This window comes from Danaus plexippus (assembly GCF_018135715.1).
Source record: "Danaus plexippus chromosome 9 unlocalized genomic scaffold, MEX_DaPlex mxdp_24, whole genome shotgun sequence".
NCBI lineage: Eukaryota > Metazoa > Arthropoda > Insecta > Lepidoptera > Nymphalidae > Danaus > Danaus plexippus.
Window position 1 is genome coordinate 4,758,453 of NW_026869847.1, and position 12,535 is coordinate 4,770,987.

General features: G+C 32.0%; 2 protein-coding genes and 2 long non-coding RNA genes across 4 annotated transcripts; 2 read left to right on the plus strand and 2 right to left on the minus strand.

Annotated features, from left to right (window-relative positions):
• Window positions 1–473: 473 nt before the first annotated feature.
• Window positions 474–8,002, minus strand: LOC116767350 (tectonin beta-propeller repeat-containing protein). Its single transcript, XM_032657632.2, has 7 exons — window positions 7,936–8,002; window positions 3,818–7,378; window positions 3,538–3,734; window positions 2,785–2,994; window positions 2,420–2,506; window positions 1,655–1,976; window positions 474–1,345 (listed from the first exon to the last, which is right to left on the minus strand). The coding sequence occupies exons 2-7, from the start codon at window positions 6,621–6,623 to the stop codon at window positions 1,170–1,172; spliced, it is 3,798 nt and encodes a 1,265-aa protein (XP_032513523.1). The 5' UTR covers window positions 6,624–7,378; window positions 7,936–8,002; the 3' UTR covers window positions 474–1,169.
• LOC133320133 (uncharacterized) lies at window positions 7,366–8,268 on the plus strand. Its single transcript, XR_009753584.1, has 2 exons — window positions 7,366–7,411; window positions 7,626–8,268. It is a non-coding gene; the product is annotated as an uncharacterized LOC133320133 (long non-coding RNA).
• LOC116767351 (mpv17-like protein 2) lies at window positions 8,216–9,983 on the minus strand. The gene is made up of 4 exons (XM_032657633.2): window positions 9,547–9,983; window positions 9,337–9,479; window positions 8,967–9,098; window positions 8,216–8,819 (listed from the first exon to the last, which is right to left on the minus strand). Exons 1-4 carry the CDS (start codon window positions 9,674–9,676, stop codon window positions 8,631–8,633), a joined length of 594 nt encoding a protein of 197 aa, XP_032513524.1. The 5' UTR covers window positions 9,677–9,983; the 3' UTR covers window positions 8,216–8,630.
• On the plus strand, window positions 9,782–11,346 carry LOC133320132 (uncharacterized). Its single transcript, XR_009753583.1, has 3 exons — window positions 9,782–9,888; window positions 10,437–10,651; window positions 10,972–11,346. It is a non-coding gene; the product is annotated as an uncharacterized LOC133320132 (long non-coding RNA).
• Window positions 11,347–12,535: the final 1,189 nt, after the last annotated feature.

The following is a 12,535-nucleotide window of genomic DNA, read 5'->3' on the forward strand; positions in this document are numbered from 1 at the left end:
GTAAGTTTTATGCCACATACATCATATTCAATAGATCTTCGAATTATTCAGACGATTGTCAAAAATAAATTGTACTTCACTACAAATAGGAATATCGGAACTGAACTCGATTAGTCTTACAGAAGCGCACGCTAAAAATTTTTGCGCCTGAAATCATGCTACTGCCAAAAACATGTTGAATGGTGGTGCTCAGACTGGCCAATACATAAATATATAAATTATTTGTTTGCTATACAGAAATTTGTTTTATTTTCACAAAGAATGAAATAATTATTTGAACAATCTACTGTTGTCTTGATTCCTTTTCTATAACACACACGCACATATATAGACTCGCACACACAAACACATCAAATATGAAGTAAACTTGTATAAATGTATTTTTCATTGACTAATTGAATGATAAATGTAAAATTGCTTTACTGAAAATTAGGGTAGGTTTAAAAAAGGCAATAACACATTTAAATACATAATTTATTGAAACCAAGCCGAGTTTACATTTGGTATACAATTAAGATTTGTTACAAAATTTTAGACTAGGGAATTTAAGACGTTTCGTGACTAGATACAAGCTTAAAAATACACTTAAAATCTAAAATAAATAAATTCTACTTTATGAGCTTCTTTATAAAACATTTAAAACCTAGGACAAATAATATCAGAGGAGATATAAATGTTTTTATTAAATTACCACTTAAAAGGAGGAATAATATTGGAATGTGAATTTATAACAACCTACATTGTACGATACAACAGAATATACAACATTATAAATATAAGCGATTAAAGATTTATCCAGAAGAGCCTGCCATACCAGAGTTAGCATCAAAACATCAAGTTATGAAGAGTATTATTCAAGATTTTCTTCCACACGCATTGTGTTATTTTTTATCAGCGATTTAAGCTAAATTCACATACCTAACTTTACCATTTAACACCAAAAACAAGCTTTCTTTGGACATAAATACTTCCGTTCATACACACTGAGACAAAAACTTAAATAAATGTATATACTTATTCTATGAGTAAATATTCTTTAAAGAACAATAATTAAATTCATAATAAAAAAAAAAATATTTTAAAATAAAAATTTCTGAGAACACAAGAAATATTTTTTACTTTAATGACGAATATGCCTTTGTTACTAGTAGGTACGTAATTAACTTTCATTATGAGCATCCCCTGACCGATACATGTACTATTGGTCCGGGTAGTACTAACAGCCAGGCTATGCCGGGAGCGTGGTCAGCGGTCACACCCAGTCTCCGGTAAACACTGCCATCACTTCTAACAGCCCACACTTCATCGCCCATACAAGACACGTGTTTAAACGTCCACTCGCAGTCTACAATCATCAGTAGAGATTTAAAATTAGAACACAATACACACTTTATTTTGTCTTGAAATAAAATTTTCCTACCATTATCTTATTATTTATATCACAACCCCCACTAGGAGTATAAAGATAATAAATATGAATATAGATAACAAAAGTCACAAAGTGTATTTAATTTTACGAATAATCATTGTCTATATTTTGTAAATATTATAAAGATATATATGCATATAAACTAATAAATTTGGTAAAATACAGTTATTTAAATATTAGCTGGACTAGAAATAAAATTCTATTTATTTGTATTGATAAGTTTACCTGTCAAATATTTCCACTGTTTGCCTGCTGCTTGATTTTTGTTTACTTCTGTTCTGACAGCAACATACCCATTAGTAAGTATCACCCAAGCTGAGTTACTACTCAAAGATACTAATTTAGCTCCCACACCAGTCTTTTGGTTGAATGGGAATGTGCATTTAGGTGTCTCTATAATTTTCCAACTTGAACCACCAGGTGTCTCTTTTGAAACACCCTCTCTGTAGTACAATTCTCCTCTTCTACCAACAGCCCATATCACATTGTCACAGGTACTGATAGCTACAAACGTATTCGGACTATTTATATGTTCCCAACTTGTACCCTGAAAAATATTCCGTAATAAAAATATATACAATTTACATTAAGTTACATTTAGCACTCGTCTAATATACGATTATTTTTGTTTCGTTACCGAAATATTACATACTGTTGTTGTTCTTCAATAAAATATTTCTTATATAAATATTATATTACTTAAATAAAAAGAATTTTAATATAAATTAATTCTAGAACAAAAAATATTTTTCTTGTGAACCCTTATATAAAAAAATAGTTAAGTTTTTATGTAGTTAGGCCAAAGATTTTAGGATTAAGTATCCAACCAAAAGTACTTTAATTTATTTATGGTAACTATATATTACTCAATTATTGGAATTGAGGTTAATTTGACTCTCTTTTAGTGTTCCTCTAAATATACTTCTGTGTATTTAAGTTATATATGATTATTTCACACACATAATATATATATTAGTTAAAAATAAATACCGCAGGTGTAGCTGTTGTTACTCCAGTTCTGTAAATTGCTTCACCACCTAAAGTCACAGCCCAAGCAGATGCTTCTTTGTTATTTGCCTAAAGAATATTTAATTTATAATTAAATTGCTTATTTTCATTAAATTGAGTTCACATTTGATATAATAGTAATTATCTTTATTAGTGATATGAACATTTTTACATTGATTTAACTACCATTAAACTTAAGCTTGTCTTTAAACATTAGATATATTGTTAATTACTATTTTAAATGTAAAAACAAATATTTATGATTTTTTTTAAATATTGATGCAATGTTAAAAGTTTAATTCAAAAACATAAAATTGTAAAATATGTATATACATATAATAACAAACCCATAATGATATATCAATGATAGCGGTGGATCCAGCCCGGACCCATGGACCTTCAGATACAATTTTTGCCTTCCTGTACCATCTGCGACGACGCACGCAGTCTGTGAAAACTTTCTTTCCATGATACGGGGCCGGAAAATCTGTGGCGTATTGCCAACCATCACTATCTACACCACCAGGAGTGTTGTAATCTATTATCCACTCTGAAACCTGTATATAAATACACTTGCATATACATATTTCAATTACAACATGAGTTTTGTGTATGTCTTTAATTCTTTGGAATTTTTTTTTGATAGATATTAGAAGATAAATGTAGGGCTGGCCTGACTATGTACCAGGGCGAGTGATTCCTTTGGAACTTTTTTATGTTTGCTAGGCATTGAATTATTTCAGTTTAAGAACAAATAGTTTATAAAGTGGTTTGCAATTGGAGGTACCGTCTTAAAAGCTTCTTATTTAATTGTCTCTTCTTGTAATTAAAAACAAAACTTTATTTAAATTCTTGTAATCAAAGTTGAAGAAAAAGGTTCAAAAATTTTTGCTGGAGAATAGTATTAAATTTAATTTCGTAAGATAATACCTATACAGATTTTTATGTCTTTGGAATAAAAGAGCACCTCTTAAAATAAAAATCAAAATTATGTGGTGAAGTAAAATTGACTAATGAAGCGATTTTAACGCAAACCTAGGGCAACTATCTGAACTACTAACTATATTTCTGTATGAATAATATAAAAAACATTTTCCTACCCAGTGCCAGTGACGACTGAGTAATTTAGTGTGTTCACGTGTCCTTTTATGTTTCCCTGTAACATCACTCCACATATAACGATCGGTCGGGAGACCAGTCGATGTGTAACCTGATAGTGGATTCCAACGTTGATTCTCATAAACACAATATGTTTGGGTATCGGAAATGGAATGTATACCCTCATTTCCACCGATTCCTGAAAAGTTACATCGACTACCTTTAGAATTAAAAAGAGAATCGGTTTAGCTTTCGTGTTTAAAAAAGTTAATTAGACTTTACCCTTAAGTACGCCACCGCCCCATCCTCCTGTATAGACCCAGGTGCTATGGTCGTGTGAGATTCCCCACACGATACCGTTTTGACAACATTCTACTTTACGCAAATAGCCTCCCATCATTCGCCAAATCATTTCATCGGGACCAATAATTGGACTGGTCGAACTATATTCCATTGTATAAAGTTTTAAGGGTCCCTTTACTAATACTGACATTATGCTCTCGGGATTTAGTCTATGTTTGTAAAAGCAAAGCTGCTTATCATTGACAATGACTTTGAATCCTGGACCATCTGATATTATTTTAATTAAAAATTCTTCACCAGGTTTTAAAGGCAACTCATATCTTTCTTCACTGCCCCAATAGCCTGATTTCTTTGTATTGCAAACAACTGTACTTTCATCAAACCTCACATTAAAATGAAATGGTACATCACTAACTTCTGTTTCAATCTTATGTCTTTGTTTTAATACTTCTGGCCCTTGCAAATTTATGTGAAATCTATTGATGACATCAAATAAACAACCTGTTATTTTCAACATACTCCCTGAAGGGAAATTGTTATGCAGGGTTGTGGTGTAACCATTAGTTATATCTTGGTTGAACACTTGAAACTCTTTAATATAGCTGCCATTTTTTTCTGAATTTAATTGGGTTGAGGTGGGATCCCAATTGAGCACATCTCCTGAACTTGTTACCAACCAAACTGAATGACTGGATGGTTTACCAGACAATCCATTAATCTGTGAAGTGATATCAACTAGTACACTTAACCACTCCTCTTGTTCAATTTCTGAAATGTACTGTATTTTTATTGTTTTCTGATTTTGGTGTGGTATTGTCAATGTTATCCTTGGAGAACCTGGTTCTGATGAGGTCATTATGCTAGTTATTTCTCTTAAATTTAATATAAATTTGATTGTGCCATCTGGTTGAAATACTGATAAGGTGCCAGCATTTTCTAGTGCATGCCAATAAATGGAAACTATACAGTCTTCACTTATACTATCACTCACTAATCTAGCCTCGCAACTACGAGTCCAGCCTTTTTCTTCAATAGCTAAACCAAAATTACTGAGATCAATATCTTTATTACTTCTATTTTTCAAGGCATCCAAAATATCAAATCGCCATTTGGCATTTATATCACAATTGTGACCATTTTTGGAATCTGAGAACCATTGCGGTACACGTACAGAATCTATGGAGCATGCTCCAGCCTCTATGAAAGTCCATGTTGCATCACATGTACCCCAAGCAGCCTGACTTACCTCTTCATCGAAATACATACCTGAATCAACATCAAACACACTACTATCACTATCAGGTTGTGCCTCCATACCCACAACTGACCCCACACTTCTAACAGGACTCCAAGCTCTGGGATTTTTTAAAGTAGTTTCATAACTCTTCCCTGATAAATCAATATTTTCTAAGGCATTAGAATTCTTTTTAGGTCTTACTTCTTTGGATGGTTTTAATGGTAGAGTGTTTTCAATAGGTGCTGAATGTGACTCCTCCCAGGAATTTCGTAAATTAATATTTGTTTTTAACTCTACAGCATTTTCATTCAATAAACTAAGGCTATGATGTTTTGTGTTTGATGATGATGAAATAATACTAGCTGAGCTTGAGGTCCGACTCAGTTGCATATTTGCCTGTATCATTCTCCATCTTTTTCCTGTAAGTTCAGTAGCTGTTATTCCACTTCTCCAATAAATGCTTTTGTTTGTCTCTCCAACAGCAAATACTTGATCATTTATGCCTACAGAAATATGTATCATATTACCATTAATTTCCAGCCATCCACTGCCCATACAAGCCGTTTCTGAATTCCCTGCATAATATCCTTCTATGCCTTTTCTAAACCACACTCTTGTGTCAGAACTCACAGCCCAAACTACATTGTAACCAACTGATAATGAAGTTAATTTGGTTTCTGGGGGTGATTTTACTTCCAGCCAAGCATCACCACTTAGGCAATCTTTAGTTACACCTTTTCTAACAATAGCCCTGCCTGTCCAAAGTAAAGCCCACACCAAGCCAGTTGGACCTACAGATATCTGTTTTATATCACAGTTTGGTGGAATGCTCACATTTATCCATTTTTGTCCTTCTGGTGAAGTTGTGCTCACACCAACCCTATACATGACCCTCCCTTGAGCTGTAATAGCCCACACAGACAAGGTGCCAGGAGAGGCATGCGGGACTTGATTACCTCCAATGCTAACATCTATGAATGGCTCTTGTGTTGGATCCTTATGAAGTGGTGCTATAGCACACCAAGAATTCATTGCACTGAATTTTCTATATCTGATCCATTTTCTTCTCCTTACACATGATTTCCATTGTTTGACTGGAACAAATTGAGCAGGAAAATCTACTGCATATGTCCAACCATCATGATCTAAGGGTTGCCCATCTAATGTTAGCTCTAGCTGCCAGTCACCTTCCCACTGCCAAGCCATTGAGGGTAGTCTAATGCAATCTATTGATCTATCTTTGGTTCCATCTTGAGAAGAAAAGTGATACCGGTCTGTAGGCAAAAGCCTATCACTAAACCCATCTAAAGGAAGCCATCTTTCATTCTCATATGATTCTTCTTTAACCCTTATAGGTATTTCTAATCCATGTACATGAAGATATATCTGTCGATCTCCACCAACAGCCCATAAAAAATGTGGTACAGCAGACAATGTTTTAAATTCCAAGCCAAGATACATAAATTCTCTCCAACAAGACCCGCTTGTGGAAAGTGCATAAACTTTACCTTCATTATTAATCGAAAATAAAAGAGAGTTACTAGTCATTTTGTAAGTGTTGTTTTATGAGCCAGACAGCAGGTACTTTTTTAAATTAGGAACCAAATACGCATTTTAATTAATCTTGGAAATTATCATTTAGAAGTAAAGTCAAGGAAAAGCGAAAATTGATGAAACAATAATTTTTACAAATTGGTTGTTTTTGTTATGTGGATCAATATTTCGGCGAACTGCCTACAAATATTCTGATTTGAAATCTATTGTCATTTGTGAGAAATGTCATGTCAGTCGTCTTATTTAAAAACTGTCAAATGCCACAGACTAAAATGAAAAAAATTGCAAATAAATTATGAATTATATGTTCAATTGCATCCAAAATCCAAATATAATTGAGAATTGTAGGTAAACCACGCGACTCCCGGCCCACAAGTTATACCACTGAGGGGGCAAATGGGAGATGTGTTGGATGCATTTCGTTTGTGTAATACAAGTGACTCGTGAGGTGTTGAGCGCTCGCGTCCAACATCTCCTCAATGTCTGTACCCCTTTTTCTTCGTGGGCGAAGACTCCGTTATGTGGGTTGCTTATAACTAACTTGCCTTAAAATACTACTAGTCTTTGCCTGTGACTCCGTCAGCGTCAATCTCAGAATTACTCTCAGAGAGAAATGTATAAATTCTGTTAAAACAATACATATTGTTTTACCTACGTTGCAGACTTTTCATTTTAATAACGTCGATACCTACAGCAGAACCATCTGTCGGGCTGATTTATGAATCTTTACCATCTGGGGCGTCACTCAACTGCATACAAAAAATCATTTAAATCATACAAACGTACGTACAGTAGAATTATATATATAAAGATTTATACATTACAATAGTATATAATATTCAGAGATATTGATTAAAGTTACACGTTGAAAAGTTGAAGAGGATAATTAGTATTGAATAAAAAGTATTCAGGGACAATTATCTCCCTGACTTTGCAATTATAGTAAGTCTACCTTAGGAAAGAACTTTGGCATTTTTCCATTATTTTCTATTTCAGTATTTCACGCCCGAATTCGTTTCATTCATCGATCACATACAGGTGTTCATTCAAAATCGATAAGACGGAAGCCCCCGGTACCCAGCCATAAAACAAACTCTCAATATCTAACTTCCACAGAGACCTCCAAATTTCAAAAGACTATGTTGTATAGAGATCTTGAATAGCTTTTTCTTTACGGAGAAAACGAAACCAGAAATCTGTCACTCTGCTGTCCTAGCCCCGAAAAAAACAGAGTCTGTAATCTAACCGCCAACCCAATTTTCACCATTGGTTTAAGCTAAAGTACGACATATAATAAACCACTGACCTTATAGGCTTGAATTTAATGCAGAAGATTAATCGACAATCACATATTCCCTATTGGTGCTGTGAAAGCCAACCCAGCTACTGATGTTAAAAATGAAAATAGGAGTGAAGATTGTTAAATGTCAATGTCAGTTATGCATGTTTAAGATGGAAAAATAAGAAAACCTATTCACTGTAATTGATAAAATGATTAGTGTATTTATAGGGTATAAATTATCAGCACTATAGAAAAAAGATATCAACTATGTAATATTACACAATATAAAAATGAAACACGAGAAAAAATAATACTCTGTTTATTTTCTTACACTAAATAAATTAAAATAACATAAAATATTACCTATTATTTACCAAAGCATATCAAATTTAGAAATAGTGCGCTTTATTAAATACTGATACTTTTCAACAAAACATTTTCTATTTTTCATTCAGGTACTAACCCATATAAAATCACAAGTTTAAAAACTATTTACTAACATAGTAGGAATCATTTTAAGAATTGTGCTAATATAATAAATAACAAATGTAAATAATTGTACTTAAAAGATATTTCATATCTTTTAGATGTAATACACTAAATCACAGGAGTTTGTAAAAAATATTGTGTAAATATATTGGTAAAATATTTACTAACATGTATCCATATTATATTTTATATATCTATCTATATATATTTTACTAATGATTAATAAAGATTCATATATTCATTAACTTAACAGATCTATTATCAATATGTAAAATTAACTTTTCTTTTTCCATATGCTTCATATAAGCAAGAAAACATGTCCATATAAGACTACAAACACTGATAAATGGTACCCTGTTTTTTGGAGGTATAAGGTAAAAATTTACCATAGCCACTACTGGCCACACAGATGCTCCCACCTGAAAAAAATGTAACATTTTTTTAGTTTATGTTTACTACAGATATAATATAATAAAAATAATAGTTCAGTTTTACTTTTAAAGAAATATTAAATAATTGTGCTTTTTGGCCATTTCTTATATATGTAAAATTTAACAATATCTTACCCGATAGGTAGGCCAAAACTTGTTTTGTACTTCTGCAATAGCTTCATGGAGAGGTTTGGACTCCAAAAGACTCATCCCAAAATAAAAACTGCACATTGCAAATGGAGTATAGGTGATTGTTTCGAAAAATGTCTGAAAAATAATACAAAATATTTAAAGCCTGTAATTGATGGATATCTATATATATCCTCATTATTGACTTTATTAACTCTGTAGTACAAAAAAAAAACATTTCAAATAATTCATGTCAGGGACTTGCTAGTTGTGTTGTAATTTAAAGAAAAAAGGAAACGTTTTAAAATGTTCACATATAATATTTTTACTTGAATATAATACATTTTAGAATTTTTATAGAATCATATTGACTAACCTTGATAATGGCAATCTTAAATGCACTTCCTGGCCACATAATATTAGCTATAGTGAACCAGCTGTATATAGTAGGAGCCACATAACATGAGCCATATAAACCATATCGAGCACACCTCATCCAGTCATATTTATTATTTGAATCTAAAAAAATATCTCATATACAAAGAAAATAGAAAGAAATTTGAAGACACACAATAAAAAAACTTACCAAAAGATTTTCCTTCAAATGTTTGTTGGATAAAACTAGAAATTGGCCAAATCACGCCATAAGATGCCATTCCTCGAAGCAGAGGATATTTATTAAACACTAATTTAATATTTTTACTTAAAACCGACATTTCTGCAAAATTTTTAAAAAGCGTTTTAAAAATTCAAGAACACTTATATAACGACGACGTGTTTGGTATAAATGAAAACTATTTTAAAATAGTTAGTAATGTTTTGTATTTGACGTAGTGCCAGGAACTGCCTAACACGTGTAATAGATATTTAATTTTCAATTAAAAATAGATATCCTTCAGACATCGTGTTTTTGTCTGCTACCGATAAGGTATTAAATTAAATTACTTTCTTTGCCATGAATAATTAACGTTTTACATTTTCTTTGAATGTTTCACATTTTATTACTTCTAAGATTTTTATTAGAACTCAAAATTCTATGATGTATCATGTACCTTGGTAACAATTAACTAAATTGACAAATCTGTTTTGACATTGATATAACAAAACATGATAATAACCTTGTTGGCTGTTGCCAGTTAATGGTTTCGACTTCGTAATCATAAAATCATAATTTTTTTTGTATGTTAGTATATATAATAAAAGTTTATAAGTTAGGTACATATTCGGTCTCAGCTAGCTCTTTAAGCAAATAGAATAAGGAATAACAATTGACATCCTATATTGGTGATATATGATATAACTGCCGTTATTTATAATTATTTATGGATCTCAAAAGAGATTGCCGAAATGTAATATAATAATTGAAAGCATATGATTAATGTTTTTTAAGGATGATACGCAAATTTTGGGTTATATAGTTCGAACAAACCTTCTGATATATTTCTAATTTTATTAATTATTGTTTTTATTTTACAGAATTTCCGGATAACGTACTGACCGCTATGATTGTCACCTCCCCCCTCCCTTGCCCTATTGTGCTCACGCGAAAAATGTACTTTTTTGATAATAGAAGCAACAACCCAGCTAAAAGTAAAAACTTGCATACTCGCAGGGTAGAGATTATCAGTAAATCTATTGATACACAACTCTAATAAATTGAGGATCCATGTGTACTATATGGACATTTGCTCGTATGTTAATTTCTTACATGTTTAGTGCATAATAATAATTAAATGTATATATATACATATATGTGTAATAAAATACAAATACTTTTTTACACCACTAAAGGCGCAATCGGAAATGCCAGTCCAAATTACCCAGGAAAAGTCTCACCGTAACGAGCTTATATTCCTTTACTAAGATTTTCAAAACTGATAGTGTTGTGGTTTTTCTAATCAATATATATTGGATGATCATTTTAAAGTTGAATAGCAAGGATATTAAAAAAGTCAAAATCTTTTAAAAAGTCTCGGTTATGAATTACTTAAGAATAAAAAACGTATTTTAGATAAGGAGTGGAGAGTGGGAGGTATTATTGAACAGTATGTCGTAGATATAATGTAATTGTGAGTAATACAGCATAGGTGGGTAAGGGGTCACTAAAGAATTTTACGAAAATCGGATATATTAGCGAAGATTAAAATATATAACCCGAACACAAGATTTTGGATATAGCCGCCAGCATGATTCACTAAAGGGGAGAAAACAGTATGAAACCCCGTAATATTGGGTGAAAAATTTTGTAATCTTCATATTGAACACGGAAAGATACATTTTTATAGAAGTTTGCAATGTCCATAAATGATGTCGGTTAAATGTTATTACCAAAAGTTTTAATTCTTTCACTACAGGTAATCTGCACCTTGTCTTATATTCATATTAATTACACACATAGTAATTATTCCTCGAAATATTTTTTCCATATGTTTTTGGGCTGCTGAAATAATGGGGTGAAACAAAATTCTAAAAGATTTCCGCCATAGAGATGTATGCTTCAGATCCTTATTAATTTTATCAATGGCATCTAACAGATCTTCTATAGAAGACTGTGTGTAAATTTTGAAATCATCTTCATAAAGTTGGTAAAGAGAAGTAATGTGTTCTAATCGGATCTAATAGCATCCGACTTGATAGCTAAGGTGTTATTAATGTATATTTTTTACGTGACATACCTACAAATAAAGAACTTGTGAAAAATACAAAGGAAAAACAGCAAGAAGAAAGTGTCTAGTAGATAAATCAAGAGAAGTGTGAGTTCTTGTTGCGTGGACAATTGCAAGAGTTGCGCAATTCTAATTAAGCTTATTTAAATCGAAATTGTGATAGACGATTTCTTGGCAACTCTAACATATTGAAGAAATTATCAGACTTTGCAAGATTCTTTTTCTTCAAAATCAGACTTATAGATATGGCGTCGTTGTTTACATCTAAACTATAATTATAGCCATAGTGGATTTTTAAATTAGGCTTTATTATTTAGTAATTTTTTACCTAATCGCAAGGCCAAGGAGCTAGAGATGCTTAATTTTTAAGAATCTAATAGAAGCATGCAAATTATAAAGTTTTATCGACACTTTTCGTCTATAGAGATGGTGGAGTTTAATTCTGACCAGGTGCATTTAGTCATGTTACGATATACTTCTGCAAATTTCGGCTGATTAAAAAGGTCCAGCACAATCCATTCATTGGCTATGTCTTCCAGTAGACTTTGATCTATCGAAGTCTAGCAGAAGCTTTATAAGCCTTCGTTTTGAGAGATACTAACTTCAGACTATATTCTCAATTAAATGAAACTAGTATTATTCGGATATACTACGCGGATTTTATTATTTAAAAACTACATAATCCCGACGTTTCGGTGTGCCCTCGACCTCGTCTGCCCGTGATCACGGTTGCTGCAAAGTTACCGAAACGTCGGGATTATGTAGTTTTTAAATAATAAAATCCGCGTAGTATATCCGAATAATACTAGTTTCATTTAAATGAATAAAACTCGCGAAAATCTTAGATCTCATTATATATTCTCTTTGATATCTCAGCTGAAAGTGAGAGATATGTTCCTATGCAACGAT